Source organism: Phyllobates terribilis, unplaced genomic scaffold (assembly GCF_046119375.1).
Source record: "Phyllobates terribilis strain yellow unplaced genomic scaffold, ASM4611937v1 Scaffold_1__5_contigs__length_1240528914, whole genome shotgun sequence".
Classification (NCBI taxonomy): domain Eukaryota; kingdom Metazoa; phylum Chordata; class Amphibia; order Anura; family Dendrobatidae; genus Phyllobates; species Phyllobates terribilis.
This window is the reverse complement of record NW_027362761.1, coordinates 1,067,261,907-1,067,280,162: the sequence shown is the minus strand read 5'-3', so window position 1 is coordinate 1,067,280,162 and position 18,256 is coordinate 1,067,261,907. Positions and strand designations below refer to the sequence as shown.

The window sequence follows — 18,256 nt, the reverse complement described above, 5'->3', positions numbered from 1 at the left end:
AAATCATCACTACACCTGTAGATAAATTCCCACAGGGGCGTAATTTGCAAAATGGGGTCACTTGAGGGGGCTATTCTGGTCTTCTAGCACTTAAGAGCTTTGTATATGGAGTCCGCAAACTATTCTAGGATAATCTGTGCTCTAGGAGGCATAAAGCACTCCTTCCCTCCATAGTCTCGATGCATGGCTAAGCAGTACTGTACAGCCACATATGGTGTATTTCCACATTCAGTAAAAATTGTGTGACAAATTTTGGTGCAATTTTTACCCATTTCCACAAGTGAAAATGTAAAATCTGGGGCTAAAAGAACATTTTTGTGGTAAAAATGTAATTATTTTTTATTCACTACCTAATGGTATAAAATTTTGTGACACCACCAAAATATCTCTACAGCTCCCTCATAAAACTGTATAAAAATATGATGACATATATAAGTGTATGCCCACATATTATCTGTACAGGTCCATATATTATACAGTATTATGTGAAATATATAATAAAATACACTATAATCCAATATTAGTGTCTTGTCCCTTTAAATCTGCAGCTACTTCTGTCATCATGGTAACGGCATTCATACTCAGCCAATAGGATTGCTCGGTTTGAATTTGAAGAAAAAACAAACTCCTAAGTCTTCAGTTTGTTCCATCTCATCTGAGTGTGAAGACAGACACCTGCGATCAGCGAGAGATTATAGGTATAAGACGTGATATAATATAACGGACGGAGCCACATCCCATCACACGCACTCAGCGACCACAACTGACAGGAATCAGCCCATTTACCAGAGGAGAAGTCATTATTCCCCAACACATGATACGCTGAGACACCAGTGGGGGGCGCCGCACTCATTACATCTCCCATCTGGATGGATCCAGCTAGGAATCCCGATATTTACCCCCAGCTCCGCTCTTCCATAGGGAATGGCTCCAAAGCACGCAGAACGGCCCGAAGTGTAGTACTGCTAGAGCTCTGCACGATATCTCATTCTCCATATACCACATAATACAGGGCTACTCCTACTGGGACAAGTCATCACCTATCTGTTGGATAAGTGAGAACTTCTAGATCGGAGGGCATATATCCACTGGGAACCCAACTAATCCCTGCTAGTACCCTCCCCCGACCACCACTCCATTTATTCTCTATGCTGGAGTACAGTGCTCCCCACAGTCCCCATAGAGAATAAACGGAGCGGCGGTTGAACATGTGCACCTCGCTCACTTATAACAGGGATAAGAGTGCTGTTCTGGTTATTGGGTTACAGCGGTCAAACCCACTGACCTAAAAGTCATCACCTATCCAGAGATCAGTGACAACTTGTTCCAATAGACATCCCCTTTAATGGAAGAGATCACATATCTAACAGCCAATACACTATTCATTCCCAATCTTCCCCTGGCTCCAGTATTGTCCCTGAATATATCGCCAATATGAGTCAATCACCAAACCCTCTGCTGACAGCTCTGGATGTTTTATAGATTTTGGATACGTTTTGACAAGAGAAGAAGTGAGCGGACACCATGGGGATCGAGTATTCAGCCAGCGTTGGACCAGGTAGTATCCATCAGTGATATCTGACCTTCCTCCATATTCTATTGTATATGGGTTTCTTCAGCTTTACCCCTTCCCAATATAACCAATTTATGTTTTTTTTGTTTTTGTCCTCTGCTTTATCCAAGAGCTATAACTTTTTAAATCTCTGTCCACTTAGAAGTGTGAGGTCTTGTTATTTTGCAGGACGAGCTGTACTTATAAATGACACCATTCATTTACCACATAGTACTAGAAAAAATTTTCAAGTGCAGTAAAATTGCAAAAAAAAAAACAGCAAGTCTGACATTGTTTTTTTGGGAACAGTTTTACATTGTGTGGTAAAAATAACCTGGTAATAGGATCCTGCTCCTCAGGGTGATAACAGTAAGACCAATCTTGTCCAGTATTTTTGGGAAAAAAAAAACATTTTTTTGATTGCGTCACCATTTTTTCGGAGACCCGTAACATTTTCATGTTTCGGGTCGATGGAGCTGAGCGAGGGCAAGATGACGTTTTCATTTACACCATTTTGGGACAGACATGACATTGTCATCGCTTCTTACAGGATTTTCTGCAGTATTGTGGGGAACGAAAAAAAAAATGCAATTTTGGCTTCTTGAATTTTTTTCTGTTTAAGGTGTTTACAGATCGGGTTAATTATTTTTATATTTTTTTAGATTTGACTTTTCTGGAAGCGACAGTACCACATGTGTATTTTTTTATTATCTTTATTTTTGGTATTTTTGAACGTATGGGTTTTTTTGAAAGATTTTTTTTTATTTTTGACTGTATTTGCATATATCTTCTGATGGCTTGTGCTATATACAGCAATACCATAGTAATGCTCCACATAGCAAAATCACAGTCTCCTTTGCAGCCCAAATAAAGCTCCATGATGACAGGCACGGAGGTCTTCAACAGATCCCCGGCTGTCATAGCAACCCATCGGCACCCTGTGATCACATCCCAATGTCAGCGCGCTGTTAATGCTGTTGTCAGAGATTGACAGCAGCATTTAGCAGGTTAAAAGTCGTGGGCAGGTTTTCGCTCCACTCACCGCTGTTATAGGCAGGTCCTGGTTGTCACAGCCATTATCTGCCATGTATGGGCCGAGATGACCCTATTACCCTGCTCCATTATCCTGCTACTGACTTACACCATACATGTACTGCAGATGTTGGTAAGGAGTTAAAGGGGTTATCCAGCTTTGGGGGCATTTTTGTACTTCAATGCAAGTATTTGGGGCTAAAACTCTAAAACTGATTTTTGTAATCGAGTTTTATTATAAATGTTGCCTCCTATAGCCTCTGTGCTGTACTGTCTATTGCTGACTGCAGAATTATCTAACTGAGAATCCATCAGTGAGCTCCTTCTGACAGTCTTAACATACATACGTTCTCTCTGTACAGGTAGCATTATTCCTAAAATATGGTTGTGTTTTCTGCAGATTACATCAGTCCTGAGGAACAGCTGAGAAGACTGGCGTATTGTATGAAGTTTCTCCCTTCTCCCCTCTACAAGAAGGAGGTCAGTGAGACAACTCAGGGCAACGCTACGGCCTCTTCTATAAGATAATTGTGTATTCGGATCTTTCTAGTATCCTCCTAACTTCATCTCTTCTCTTCCAGCGCCTGATGCCGACCAACCCCATTGCCCAAAGAAGATGCATCGAAGAGTATAAAGCCAGGGAGAAAAGGAAGAGGGAAGAAAGGCACAAGGAGCTAAAAGAACAGCGCAAGTACCTGGATGAAGAGGAAGATGAGGAAGAAGAGAAGGAAGAAGAGGAGAAAGCAGCAAAGAAGATAAAGCTGGACATCATGGAAAGGGAATTAAGACAGAAGACACTAAAAGAACTGTGCGCCTACCTGGATGAAGAGGAAGAAGAGGAAGAAAAGAAAGAAAAGAAAGCGAAGACAATGAAACTCCACATCAAGATCCCTAGGAGGGAAGTGACGGCCATAGGCCAGAAAAGAAGACAACCGATCCCTACAACAAGAAGGAAGAAGGAGAACCAGACCAACATCCGCCAGTACATCAACCGGTATTTGAGAGGAAAGAGGAACATCATGTGGACCATCCTGCTGGAACCTCTCTGCCGATAACATCACATACGGCAATACCGGCTGGTAAGTATAAGACCACCAAATAACAGCAGGATAGTGTAATATAGTGGTAGTGTATCAGTATTAGTGTAATAAGAGTAATAATACTAGTGATAATAGTAAGAAAGTAATAAAATAGTAATAAAATAACAGTAGTAATAGTAGTAGGTAGAATAGCAGTATGATCCAGGGTCCTAGGACTGATCGCCTTTTCTCGGGGTCAAGAAGGAATTTTTCCCCTGTGACACAAATTGGCTGAAGGTGTCCGGGGGTTTTTGCCTTCTTCTGGATCAACACTGATCAGGTAGTATTAGTAGTGATAGCAAAGAAGAATAATACTAATAAAATTGTAGGATATTCATAATAATAACAATCTAAAATAGTTATATCTATAAAGAAAAAAAAAACTAAATAAAAATAATTATAGAAGTAGTTCAATCAGTACTGTAATATTAAATAGTGGTAGAAAAGTTAGAATAGTACTGTAATAAGAAAGCAGGACATAATAAATATAAAATCTATAAAAAGAAAAAAAATCTATATTAAAAACACAACTATAGTAGTACATTTAGTACAGTAATAATAATTACATAACTAGTGATAATATAATTAGGTTTGATCCAGGGTCCTAGTACTGATCGCCTTTTCCCGGGGTCAAGAAGGAATGTTTCCCCTGTGACACAAATTGGCTGAAGGTGTCCTGGGGTTTTTGCCTTCTTCTGTATCAACAGCTTTAGGCATAGGGATTTTAGTAATACCATTATTAGAATCATAACAGTAAACCAAAATTTTAAAACTAATTTAAAAAATGTGATTATAACAGGTACAATTTTAAATGTAGTAGTGCAGCTATAATAAAAGTGATGATAAAACATTTGTGACGCCTAGTCCCAGTTAATTAGTAAGTTAGAGTAGTGTTAGTGTAGGGACCCATCTGAAGAGGGCGCCTTGACGTTGGCAGATGGGCTCGCACAATTTGCTCAAAATGTGCGCTAAGAACCTCATATTTCTATGTATAGGAGATCTACAATAATATCATTCAGGAGATAGGTATCTGTGCAGACACATTTTGTTATTTCCTTTTTTGCAGGACACATGGTTGATATACAGGTACAGGACGCTCATATCCAGTGATAGTGTTACAGTGATATTATAACTGGGCCTTAAAGGGTTTGTCTGGTCCAAATCAATAAATCTGCAGTCACTCTGTGTGACTGCAGACTTATAAATCCCCCTAGCGCATGAACTGTACACTGTGGAAATTGACTGGTTTCTGAGCCTGAGGGTATGTATGAATTATACATACTCCGGGGCAGTGGGTGCACCATGCCTGGGAGTATGTATAACTCATACATACCCTCCGCTCCCGGCTCATAAACAGTGGAATCTCTGCAGCACAGAGTGCTTGCTCTAGGGGGATTTATAAGTCTGCAGTCACACAGAGTGACTGTAGATTTATTGATTTGGACCAGACAACCCCTTTAAGGGTAAAATGCTAATAACTATAGATCCTGGAAACACATCAGAAACTAGACCTTGTAAATAACTGGAACCCAGCTAGTGGTGAATATATAAAGGGCAGTCCGGTACCAGGACCCGCTCTATAGTGCACATTATCATCAGGCAGGTGCTGTCAGGCCACCTACAAGATCTGCGGCAGAGGTGTGGCTGTTTAACACAGTCCCGCTCCTGCCTCAGCCACCGGCAGTGGAGCCAACCCTGATCCTGGCAGCTTAACCCCTTATACGACACAGTCAGTGGCTTCCACAGCATATAGGCCCTTTAGACAGGAGAGGGAGGCGCGATCATGGTGCCGATGAGTTTCTATGGCAGCCGTGATCTAACAATGGACCCCATGACGGCCATCGTACTGCTCCTATTAGAACTCAGCTGAAGAAAGGTCTATGAGGACACCGGTCAGAGTTATGTCGCCTGCTCTGCAGCTATTTGAAATACCTAGGGCTGAGTAGTTTATTATTTGTAAATCTTTATCTAAATCGGATCCAGCCCTGCCCCCCAGCAGAGCTGGGCTACCACTGGTGTGATCAGGGGTATTGGGCTTCTAGATTGGGCAGAGGAGCTCAGTCTTCAGCAGGAGCTGACCGAGGAGAGCGGAGCGACTTGCATGGGGCTGCTGCACAAGAAGCAGCTCACAAGGTGAAGATTTATCCGGAGATGCGATGCCCGGGCTGTGATCTGCTGTGCAGGCTGCATAGTCGCTGCCTCCTAGGACCCGAACTTCACCCCTAACAGGCACAGCAGAGCTCGGACGGCTGCAAGTGACCAGAGAGCGGCTGATTAGTAACTGCTGCGTCTCATGCACTCAGATAAGAGCGGTACAGAGCGGGGGCTCAGTAATGATGAATACGGGAAGTGTCTTCCCCTCACATGCCCTATATGGGCCCCCAGAGGTAAAGTCTCCCCTGTACCCAGCACCTCCTCCCGCCTTCACTGCTGGCGTGCTCCATTGCCTAAAGGGAATCTGTCCCCACTTTGGAGTTATCAGACCTCTACTATGGGCATACAGGGAATAGAAAAGTAAATCTATACATACCTGTATGGCCCATAGTAGAGGTCTGAATGCAGAGAAATGCTGTTTTAACTCCTTGGCTTTTCATGGGCTTGGCGTCCCCTGGACGCCAAGCTATCCCTGCCCATCTGCTTATTATTCCACCAATTCCCCGCCTATGTACACATTTACCATATTTCCCCCCCACCCCGCACGTCACAGGTCACTGTGACGTGCACTTTTTTCCCCTCACCTCCCGGCGCATGTGCAAACCGCGGCTCACAGGGAGCGCGCTTTGTTTTCTCCCGGGCCCGTTGGCTGAGCACAGTACCACAGTGCTCTATTGCGCAGGCACCGGGGAGTCCACAGTGAGTCCCCGGCGCCTGCGCAATAGAGCACTGCTGCACTGTGCTCAGCCAACAGGCCTGGGAGGAAACAAAGCGCACTATCTGTGAGCCACGTGTGGCGTCCCTGAGGGTTCAGTCGCCACAGAGGTACTGCACCTCACCCAGAGAGGAGTAGTGTTGGTTGAGTGGGAACAGTCTGGGAGCAGAGTCTCTGTAGGAGCTCTGCTCCACCACAAGGGCCTAGGACTGAGGCCCAGGAGGGGAGCAGGGAGTAAGCTCCGTTCTGCAGAAGGGATCCTAGGGGGTACGGCGAGTGCAGGCGGCACCTGTACACCCTGAACCTGCCAAGTGTCAGGAGGATCTAGGCCGCAAGAAGGGGACCGGCCCCTGGCCCAGTCGTGCAGCTTCAAGCCTCGGCTGGAAAAACCGGAGGCTTCTGACTTCTATAGCCAGAAGCCAAATCCCCGCTTCAATCCAAGTAAGGTCAAGAGCAGGTCTGTGCAACTCCGACGGACAGGGGGGACCTCGCAGCACCCGAACAGGATTCACAGTGGGAAGCGCAGGGCAGGAGGGAGTAAGACCCAGCGTGAAGTTGGTCTAGAGAGGTACATAAGAAAGTGGGGTTCCGCCAGGTACACCCGAGCTGCCTGAGGAAGGACTGAACCCCTGCCCGGTGAACGCAGTGTGACGCGGGAGGCTTGCACCAGTACAGTGCACCTGTGGACTGTCTAAGAACTGTGAGCAAATCTTGGATGACTGCACGGTACTGCCTCCGTCCCTTTCTTTCGCCGGCGCCATTTCCCTTCCTGCACTACAACGCCCAGCGCACCTCCATTCATCTACACCTGATCCACCTGTGGGGAGCCGTTCCATCCCAAGCTGCCCTAACACCTGCCTCAGAGGACTGTCGCAGCGCTGGTAATCCTCACCAGACACCACAGGTGGCGTCATGACAAATCCCCTGTAAATATCCCCTTTTTGCACTGACAGCCCTGGGTCATGGACCAGGCCAGCCACCGTGATCTCCCCCAAAAGCAGCCAAAAGGCCCGGCTGCCGAGTACCCCACGGCCCTGGGGGAGCGTCACGCGCTTTGCGCATGAGCAGGGGGTGAGGGGAAAAAAAGCACATCACAGAGACCTGTGACGTGCGGGGAGGGGGGGAAATATGGTAAACGTGTACATAGGCGGGGAATTGGTGGAATAATAAACAGGTGGGCGGGGATAAGTACGCAAAATAGGACAACTAGGTTCATTTCAAGTATAATATTCTATTCAAGAAAACAATGAGGATAACCAATGTCGCTTATACTAATTCTCATCCCTCATTAGAATAAATCAAAAAGTGAAAGTTCATGTATTTTAATAAATTTATTACATCAAGAATTTTTATTTCACAAACAGCAGACACCCCTTATATATAAAAATTTCCCCTAAAAAAGACCCATTTAAAAAGATTGAGGCAGTGTGGTTCTAGGTAATAATCTTGTACGGCAACATAGTTAATTCATAGACCAATAACCATGGACATGATACAAAATTGGCATAAGAATTCAATCCATATATTATCAAGTGTGATTACATAAGTGATAAATATCCTAAATAACATGTACATATGGCTTTACAATACCAGTTAATCATATTAATAATATCACTGTCAATGCACAATGTTAAAAAATCAAAAAGCCAGCTTATAGGTCATGTATACAGATATTAAAGTATATGACATTATCTCAATGGGTCAGAAAATTAGACTAATTATTAGTACACAAAAGCCACCCAGAGGTAGATCATAAAAAATAGCACCCAGAGAGTTATATCATAGACCCCAAAGCTTGGTGGAGTTTAAATAAATAGGTAACCATACAGACCATGTGCCATGATGTAAGAAACCACACTGCCTCGTACCCCAACGCACGTTTCGCGTTCTGCTTCGTCGGGGGGTACTGAGGCAGTGCCATGCCTGGGTTTTTATGTAGTAAGTAGATTCCGATCACCTGTGACAACCCGTGCTAATGGTCATGTCCACTCCGTCCATTGCGCATCGTCCTTCCACGGACGGCGTCCCGGAAGTCAAACTGCGCATGTCCGCAGGGCATGACATCCGATTGGACGCCGGGCAGTGGAGGCGAGGCCACAATGACACGGTGCGCGCGCGCACCACACGGGAGGTCCTATGGCGCCATTTTGGATTTGGGAAAAATTGCCATTATCCATTTGCAACCATATAAAACACATTAAAGACAAAACAATCAAGTACATATATATCCTATGTTGCAGCAGATGATATTATCTTCATATTTAATAATTCATCGTTCAGTCCAAATTCAAATTCAAAATCTTGAAGATAAAAAGAGCAAATAGTTCAGATCTTAATATATTAATATAGATAAACAATCAAAATAATTAATTCTGTATGGATTTTCTCCATTTATCATTTGCTTTAACATATTTTGTTAGATAATATACAATTCCCAGGAAAGGCAGTATAATATATTGGCATGGATACAGACACAGCAATGTCACAACTGTAACGGGTCTGGGAGGCGGAACCTCTGAGCAACTATACAAGGGGGCGGTCCTTGTAAGGAAGCGGGTGGCGCCCAGGGAAGATGGGCAGGTAGTCACAGCAAGTGACCGGGGCAGTCTCTGGGTAAACGGGCAGGAGGTCACGGCAAGTGACCGGGACAGTCTCTGGGTAACGGGCAGGTGGTCACGGCAAGTGACCGGGACAGTCTCTGGGTAAATGGGCAGGTGGTCACGGCAAGTGACCGGGACAGTCTCTGGATAACGGGCAGGTGGTCACGGTAAGTGACCGGGGCAGTCTCTGGGTAAAGGGCCGGTACGACCTGTGACGGCTGAGCCTCCAGGTAGGCTAGCAGGCGAGTAGCAGATGTGTGCTCCCAGGTGAGCAGGCGAGAGTCTCTGGACAGGCATGTGGTCACAGCACGTGACGGCGGAGCCTCCAGGTAGGCTAGCAGGCGAGTAGCAGATGTGTGCTCCCAGGTGAGCAGGCGAGAGTCTCTGGACAGGCAGGTGGTCACAGCACGTGACGGCGGAGCCTCCAGGTAGGCTAGCAGGCGAGTAGCAGATGTGTGCTCCCAGGTGAGCAGGCGAGAGTCTCTGGACAGGCAGGTGGTCACAGCACGTGACGGCGGAGCCTCCAGGTAGGCTAGTAGATGAGCGCTCCCAGGTGAGCGGGCAAGAGTCTCTGGACTGGCAGGTGGTCACAGCACGTGACGACAGAGCCTCCAGGTAGGCTAACAGGCAGGTAGCAGATGAGCGCTCCCAGGTGAGCGGGCAAGCTGGTCCATAGACAGACTGACTGGTGTCGGAAGGCAGACCGTCGGACCTCAGGCTAGCAAGCAGGTAAGCGGATAACAGGCAGGAATCAGACAGCAAACTGGCAGGAAACTGGCAGGTAACTGGCAGGTAACTGGAAACGGGACCTGAGGGCTGAAGCAGAGTAGTGAACAGTGCAACAACATTGCTCGGGCACCTCCATTTTGGAGGAGGTGCCTTATATATGGAGGGATCCTCCGGCCATTGGCCGGGGACTCCTTAGGGCGGCGCGCGCGGCCCCTTTAAGAGAGGGGAGCGCGCGCGCGCGCGCCCTAAGCACAGTGACCGGGGGAGAGCGCGCGCTGTAAGCAGAGCGGGAGGAAGCCGCCGGGCACGGAGCAGAGAGGTGAGGGGAACAGCGTCCCTGCCTAGCAGGAGGCAGGGACGCCGACGCTACAACAATCACAGCAGAAATAGGGCAAAGCTCACTGAATCGTTCAGACCATTAGGTTTGACAGTGTCAAGGATAGTGATCCATTTTACTTCCGTTTTATATAATAAATTTTTAGCATCTCCTCCCCTCACACCCAGATGGATTTGATCAATTGCTTGAAAGCGTAAAAGGCGCCAATTACAATTATGGGACTCACGAAAGTGTTTAGGGATATTTTTAAGCTTCGCTATTTGTTCCAAGTCAGTAATTTTTGCCGCATTTTTAATGTCACGTATATGTTCTAAAATTCTCACACGAAATTCTCTGGATGTTAATCCCACGTAAATCAATTTGCAGGGACAAATTGACCAGTAAATTACATCAGTGGAGCAACAGGATATCCGATGAAGATTTTTAAAAGTACGAGTATTAGTGGAGTCATGAAAATCAAAAGCTCTATCTACCTGGGGACAAGCTCCACATGAACCACAAGAATAGCAACCCCATTTAGGATTACGGGAGCCAAAAAATGAACTTTCTATTGGAGGTGGTATATAATGGCTTCTTACCAGCATATCATTTAGATTCTGAGATCTTTTTGGGGTTATCAAAGGTTTTGGAGATACAATATTTTTAAGAATGGGGTCTGACATAAGAACCGGCCAATATCTTGTAAATATTGCAGACATTTCCCTCCAGTCTGCATGATAAGGAGTTATCAATCTCACCTGTTCATCTTTTTTCTTTGGTTTATTTCTCAAGAGCTGGTCCCTTGAAGTTGCCGCTGCTCTTGCGTAGCCCTGTTGGATGATATCATTATTATAATCACGGGCTTTAAAACGTTTGTGTAATTCCTTAGCCTGATTTTCAAACAGAACATCCGAGGAACATATTCTCCGAGCCCGAAGAAATTGTCCTTTAGGGATCGATTTGATTACTTGAGGAGGATGAGAGGACTTGGCACTAAGCAGAGAATTTACTGCCGTTTTTTTTCTATGTATATCAGTTGAAATTTGACCATCCATCCCCTTTTTAATTCGTAGATCAAGGAATTCAATTTCATTAGGGCTCAAAGAATATGTCAGTCGTATATTCCGTTTGTTTCTATTTAGTTCGTCAAAGAAACACTCCAATTGATGTTCTCCGCCCTGCCAAATCAGAAAAAGGTCATCGATGAAGCGGACCCACATGTGGTCCGCCCCATCGTCTTTGTCCGGGTAATTGATACCATGTTCCCAATACCCCAGGAAGAGACACGCATATGAGGGCGCACAAGATGCCCCCATAGCCGTGCCCCTCTCCTGGAGGTATATTCTATCCTTAAAAAGAAAAAAGTTATGCGTAAGGATATATCGCAACAGTTGGAGGAGTAATTCAATCAGTTGATGATCCATATTGGTCAGATCCAGGAAAAATGTAACTGCTATTAAGCCGTCCTCATGGTTTATTGATGTATATAGGGACTCCACATCCGCAGTTGCCATGATTATGTCTTGGTCAAGCGTTATATCCTGGAGTCTGACCAATAGGTCTGTTGAATCCTTAATATATGATGGCAAGTTCTGTACAAGTGGCTTTAAATAATAATCAAGGAATTTACAAGCTGGTTCACATAATCCATTTTTTCCAGATACTATTGGCCGCCCAGGGGGTCAATGATATCTTTATGAACCTTCGGGAGAAGGTATAATGTCGGTATAGTGGGATTATCTGCAATTAATCCCTCAAAAATAGATTTGGGAATAATATTTTTCTCTACTGCAGTTGCAAGAATGTTCACCAACTCACTGTTAAACTTCAGAATTGGATTTTTATCCAGTCTCCGATAGCAGGATGAATCAGACAATTGCCAAAAGGCTTCTTTTTCATATTTTGCTGTAGGCCATATAACAACATTGCCCCCTTTGATGGGCGGGGATAGCTTGGTGTCCGGGGGACGCGAAGCCTGTGAAAAACCAAGGAGATAAAACTACATTTCTCTGCATTCAGAGCTCTACCATGGGCCATACAGGTATGTATAGATTTACTTTTCTATACCCTGTATGCCCATAGTAGAGGTCTGATAACTCCAAAGTGGTGACAGATTCCCTTTAAAGGGGATGTCTGATGAAAACAAGTTATCACTTATCCACAGGCTCGGTGATCACTTACAGATCATGGGGTCCGACCGCTGGGAACCATCGTCTGATTGGAAAGTCAAGGACCAACTGCAGCTCCATTCATTCTCTATGGGGCTCCGGAAAAAGCCGCTCTCAGCGCTTGGATGCCACATAGGAGCGGATCCTGGAGTAAAAACATGTCCTCAGCTCCTCAGCTTTCTGTCTGTGTAAGTGTCTCAGCCGTCGTCTCCCCTTCTGCACCGGCTTCTGTGCTGCTTCTGTGGCACCCCTGAGGGTTCGACCGCCACAGGGATGCGGCACTTCTCTAATGGAGTGTAGTGTTCCTCCCCTGAGGTAAGAACAGTGTGATAGTCGTGACCCAACCTTTGCATCCAACACCACATTTCTCCACCAGAGGGAGCTGGTATGCCCTAGGTGCTGCTCCCCTGGTTACAAGGAGACTGGGGAACCAAGAGTGAGGGGAACCAGTTAGTGGGTGAGGGTGGAGGACTTACAAGTTAATTACACTTTGAATTTCATATTTAATAAAAAGCCATCTTTGGTCTTGGTCTCTCGGCTGTACTTGTGTGCTGTCATATACTGTGTGTAACTGTGACCTCCCTACCGGAGCGCAGATCCTGTGTGGGCCTGCACCGGCAAGGGACACAGCCCTCGTACCCCGGCCTTGGGACGAGGGGCAGGTTGCAGACCAGGAATGTCTCAACCCGGCCAATGACCAGGACCAAGAAGGCCCGGAGCTTAAGAGTGTGGCTCCATAGCAAATGGATCCCAGGCAGGATGCAGACGGAACGGAGTACGCCACCTGTCCTCGCCATGCTGATATATTCAGAGGGACTCCGGCTGCAAGAGGGGTACCAGCCCCCGACACCCGACCTTGCTACTCTATGTCCTGGACGGGAAAGCCCGGTAGGCCCACAGGATCCCACCGGGTATCGGACGGAGCGGAGCTGCCACCCGTGCCCTAGTTCTGAGAGGAGCTCAGAGGGAGTCCCGGCCTATTCGCACACACACGGACAGGAAAGGATTCGGTCTGTAGTTCAGGAACACTCTGGTGTAGGGTCCCGACTGAATGCTGGACTTACTCGGAGGTTGTCGGACCCCCGTCCCTGGTGACCACAGGACTCCGCGGGGAGCAGGGAGTCGCCTTCCTTCTGCCATCTCTAAAGTGAGTAAAGCCTTGGAAGTTCACCCCTATGGCCTCCGGACTGTTTATTCTGCGCTACACCGCACGACGAGGCGCCCGTTCTCCTCTACTAGTACCCCCTCCATTCTGTCCCTCTGCCCTGAGGCCTTGCTCCGCCTGTAGGGAGTAGTAATAACTCTGGCCGCCATAACACCATGCCTCAGCGGACTGCAGCGGCGCTGGTGGCCTTCACCATGTGCCACAGGTGGCGTAGTCGTTAAATCAGCCACTCAACCCGGATGAGCCCACACCATCTCTTTTAATGTGACGGCCCTGAGCACGGGTCGGGTCCGGGCCACGGCTGCACCCCATCTCTCCATCACAGGACCCGACTCCGAGTCCCCCATCACCCAGGGTAAAATTAAGGGCTTTTTCGAGCATGAGGCGTCACACTTCCTGTGGACTTTCTCCTACGAAGAAAAGGAAACCCCTCTGCCCTTCTGCTCTCAGTCCTCTGAGGCTTTTCCCCATCACTCAGAGCCGCCATTATATGTAATAAGGATCATTCTTCACCCCTTGTCCGGCTTTCATCCCCCCAGTCTGACCAGCGGACAAGAGAATAAAGATGTGAGGAGGAAGGTTCACAAGTATTAGATGTGTTGTGAAAAGTCTCCACAGCAAATCCAGAGCAAACTGCAGGGTGACCACTTGTGAAAGCTGTGCCAAGTCCAGAGGACAGCGCTGCCCCCGCCGGTCTCTGTATCCGGCATTCAGCCATTACGTGTGTAGACAACTTCCAAAAATAAAAAGTAGCAGAACATCAGTCATCTAATAATCCACGATATTCAGGGAGGAAAACAAAAAATGTGATGTACTTACACAGACGCCTCTTCCTGACCTGATGAAGACGTTGGTGGGAGAACATCGCAGATTGTGTTCTCTGCCTGAACATCGCGGATTATGTGACATCCCGCGGATTATCATCATCCATGTTGGGCAGTTGGATGATGTGTGGACGCTCGGCTTGTTGGATTCTTGTGTTACCAGCAGCACTGCCTTGATATTGTGACTCCTGTGCCGCTTCCCATTTCTAATAGCAACATGTTATACCAGCACGTGACGGCTGCCATAATCACGTGACGGCTGCCATAATCACGTGACGGCTGCCACAATCACGTGACGACTGCCACAATCTCTTGACGACTGCAACAATCTCTTGACAAAAGGTTATTGCTGGAGGCCGCGATACAGAGACCATCAGGGAGCTGATGGCACGGAAGCACTGAAGGAGGGGGGTGCAGCGGCTTCATTTAAATTTTAAACTTATCTGGATTGTGTTTAGCAACAAGACAGGAACTTCGAGAAAAAACAAATTAAGATTTTATTATTTGGCAAAATCGCCCATCTCCATCTATAGCAAAGTTGCCTGCCATCTCCGCCACTGCTGCTGTGTACAACGTCATGGAGTCCAGCACCGTACAGTGTGAGTCGACACCACGCGCACACTGGCTTGCAAAGTTTGGGCACCCTGCATGGTAAGTACCTAGTATCACCCTCTTTTGAAAGTATCACAGCTTGTAAATGCTTTTTGTAGCCAGACAAGAGTTTTTCAATTCTTGTTTGAGGGATTTTCATCCATTCTTCCTTAGAAAATTCTTCCAGATATTCACTGAACTCCAACCAAAAGCCACAGAAGAGCAGCATCATTCACACCACCACATAAAGAAAGTATTTTGTCCGCAAAAATTAAGGTTTATTACATAAAGTTCATAAAACAGCAAATAAAACTGAGCTTGTAATTACCGTACTGATATTAGGTGTGAGAATGACTTGTGCCAGGCAGTGTTACCATAGTACACCCATCAGTAATTACTGGTATTAGGTGTGATAATGACTTGTGCCAGGCAGTGTTATCATAGTACACCGATCAGTAATTACTGGTATTAGGTGTGATAATTACTTGAGCCAGGCAGTGTTATCATAGTACACCGATCAGTAATTACTGGTATTAGGTATGATAATGACTTGTATCAGGCAGTGTTACCATAGTACACCGATCAGTAATTACTGGTATTAGGTGTGATAATGACTTGTGCCAGGCAGTGTTACCATAGTACACCGATCAGTAATTACTGGTATTAGGTGTGATAATGACTTGTGCCAGGCAGTGTTACCATAGTACACCGATCAGTAATTACTGGTATTAGGTGTGATAATGACTTGTGCCAGGCAGTGTTATCATAGTACACCGATCAGTAATTACTGGTATTAGGTGTGATAATGACTTGTGCCAGGCAGTGTTACCATAGTACACCGATCAGTAATTACTAGTATTAGGTGTGAGAATGACTTGTGCCAGGCAGTGTTACCATAGTACACTGATCAGTAATTACTGGTATTAGGTGTGATAATGACTTGTGCCAGGCAGTGTTACCATAGTACACCGATCAGTAATTACTGGTATTAGGTGTGATAATGACTTGTATCAGGCAGTGTTATCATAGTACACCGATCAGTAATTACTGGAATTAGGTGTGATAATGACTTGTGCCAGGCAGTGTTATCATAGTACACCGATCAGTAATTACTGGTATTAGGTGTGATAATGACTTGTGCCAGGCAGTGTTACCATAGTACACCGATCAGTAATTACTAGTATTAGGTGTGAGAATGACTTGTGCCAGGCAGTGTTACCATAGTACACCGATCAGTAATTACTGGTATTAGGTGTGATAATGACTTGTGCCAGGCAGTGTTATCATAGTACACCGATCAGTAATTACTGGTATTAGGTGTTATAATTACTTGTGCCAGGCAGTGTTATCATAGTACACCGATCAGTAATTACTGGTATTAGGTGTGATAATTACTTGTGCCAGGCAGTGTTATCATAGTACACCGATCAGTAATTACTGGTATTAGGTGTGATAATTACTTGTATCAGGCAGTGTTATCATAGTACACTGATCAGTAATTACTGGTATTAGTTGTAATAATGACTTGTGCCAGGCAGTGTTACCATAGTGCACCGATCAGTAATTACTGGTATTAGGAGTGATAATGACTTGTGCCAGGCAGTGTTATCATAGTACACCGATCAGTAATTACTGGTATTAGGTGTAATAATGACTTGTGCCAGGCAGTGTTATCATAGTACACCAATCAGTAATTACAGGTATTAGGTGTGATAATGACTTGTGCCAGGCAGTGTTATCATAGTACACCGATCAGTAATTACTGGTATTAGGTGTGATAATGACTTGTGCCAGGCAGTGTTATCATAGTACATCGATCAGTAATTACTGGTATTAGGTGTGATAATGACTTGTGCCAGGCAGTGTTATCATAGTACATCGATCAGTAATTACTGGTATTAGGTGTGATAATGACTTGTGCCAGGCAGTGTTATCATAGTACATCGATCAGTAATTACTGGTATTAGGTGTGATAATGACTTGTGCCAGGCAGTGTTATCATAGTACACCGATCAGTAATTACTGGTATTAGGTGTAATAATGACTTGTGCCAGGCAGTGTTATCATAGTACACCGATCAGTAATTATTGGTATTAGGTGTGATAATGACTTGTGCCAGGCAGTGTTATTGTAGCACCCCGAGGGCTCGGCTGCTACAGGGGTATTGCACCTCAGTCCAGAGGTGTGATATTCCACTCCCGGGTAAGGATGGAGTGTGGACCGGGACTCGGTAGGCTGCATGCACCACACACACCCCATTTCCGAGGAACAGACCAACGGTGCTCCCACTAGACAGAGTGCAGGCACGACAGCTTCTGTTCCTGGCTGGAGTGGGGAGGGGAAAGTACACCCAGTGGTGTAGGAGCAGATAGGGGTGGGTTTCTGGGCATAGATAGGAGCCCATTGGTTGCTAGTCACCTGGGCTCACACATAGAGGGAGGTATATAAGGTGGGCACCATCTTAGATCAGTGTTCAGTTCAGGCAGGAGGAGAAGAGGAGAGGAGCTCAGCCAGAGAGGGCTGACAGGGAGCTGTGGCTCAGTCTGGGCCCAGCTCCAGAGGCAGGCCTGGAGTGGAGGCCAGAAGCAGCAGAGAGAGAGGAGGAGGAACAGAAAGGAAAGTAAGAAAGGAACTGGAACAGAGGAGAAAGGAAGCAAAGAACACAGAGAAAGGCCCAGAGACACGAAGGCAGAAGGAACCCCATATGCCCAGGAGATACAGGGTGAAGGGTTGGCAGAGCAGGGTACCGGAACCCAAATTGGTGGAGGCGACTAATCCTCAGCCAAAACCGGAGGTTGTGACCACATCTTGGTGCGACCCCTCACTACATCCACCAGAAAGGCATACCGCATAGGGTCAGGGAAACCGGGAGAGGTTTCGCCAACAGAAGGCCCAAGGAAGCTGGACAAAGGTGGGTCACTGGTGGGGACGGCCAGTAGAAAGGAAGAGAGGGGAGCTCTGAACCACGCTCTGGAATTGCCTGGGAGTTGACCGAGTCCCTCACCTGGTGGACGCAGCACGGCTTGGGCAGTCATCGCCTGCAGCATTGACCTGAATAACAACCGTGAGTAAAGTTTTGGAAACTGCAATTACAAGTCTCTGTGTTTCATCGCCGCACCAGCACCATCAGTACTGGGACACTCACACCATCACTACCACCATCATCCACATTAGCTGCCCTGAGGCAATACTCCTCCCGTGGGGAGTTATCCCATACTCAGCTGCGTAACCAACATCAGCCTCAGCGGTCGGCAGCGCAGCGGCGATCCCCACTGACCGCAATCCACGGGTGGCGTAGTCGGACACTTATTACAATACAAATAGACTGCCA

The 18,256-nt window shown here is 46.4% G+C and overlaps 2 protein-coding genes across 5 annotated transcripts in view; one reads left to right on the top strand and one right to left on the bottom strand.

Moving 5' to 3' along the window:
* Nucleotides 1-18,256, bottom strand: part of LOC141159456 (uncharacterized) — a 511,885-nt gene that overhangs the window by 321,809 nt on the left and 171,820 nt on the right. The gene's annotated exons all lie outside the window — the stretch shown is intronic.
* LOC141172496 (uncharacterized) lies at nucleotides 554-4,545 on the top strand. Of its 2 annotated transcripts, XM_073656773.1 has the most exons (4): nucleotides 554-698; nucleotides 1,483-1,558; nucleotides 2,985-3,064; nucleotides 3,166-4,545. In XM_073656773.1, the coding sequence occupies exons 2-4, from the start codon at nucleotides 1,525-1,527 to the stop codon at nucleotides 3,637-3,639; spliced, it is 588 nt and encodes a 195-aa protein (XP_073512874.1). In that variant the 5' UTR covers nucleotides 554-698; nucleotides 1,483-1,524; the 3' UTR covers nucleotides 3,640-4,545. The 2 variants fall into 2 exon arrangements, with proteins under 2 accessions (XP_073512874.1, XP_073512865.1); XM_073656764.1 differs by lacking the exons at nucleotides 554-698; nucleotides 1,483-1,558 and adding an exon at nucleotides 2,569-2,717.

What these genes read in the sequence shown, in the direction of transcription:
- LOC141172496 (XM_073656764.1), top strand. Translation starts at nt 2,642, where the DNA reads ATGGGCCGAGATGACCCTATTACCCTGCTCCATTATCCTGCTACTGAC. An exon ending in TACATGTACTGCAGATGTTG is followed by an intron (nt 2,718 to 2,984) that starts GTAAGGAGTTAA and finishes TGTTTTCTGCAG; the next exon opens with ATTACATCAGTCCTGAGGAA. An exon ending in CTCCCCTCTACAAGAAGGAG is followed by an intron (nt 3,065 to 3,165) that starts GTCAGTGAGACA and finishes CTTCTCTTCCAG; the next exon opens with CGCCTGATGCCGACCAACCC.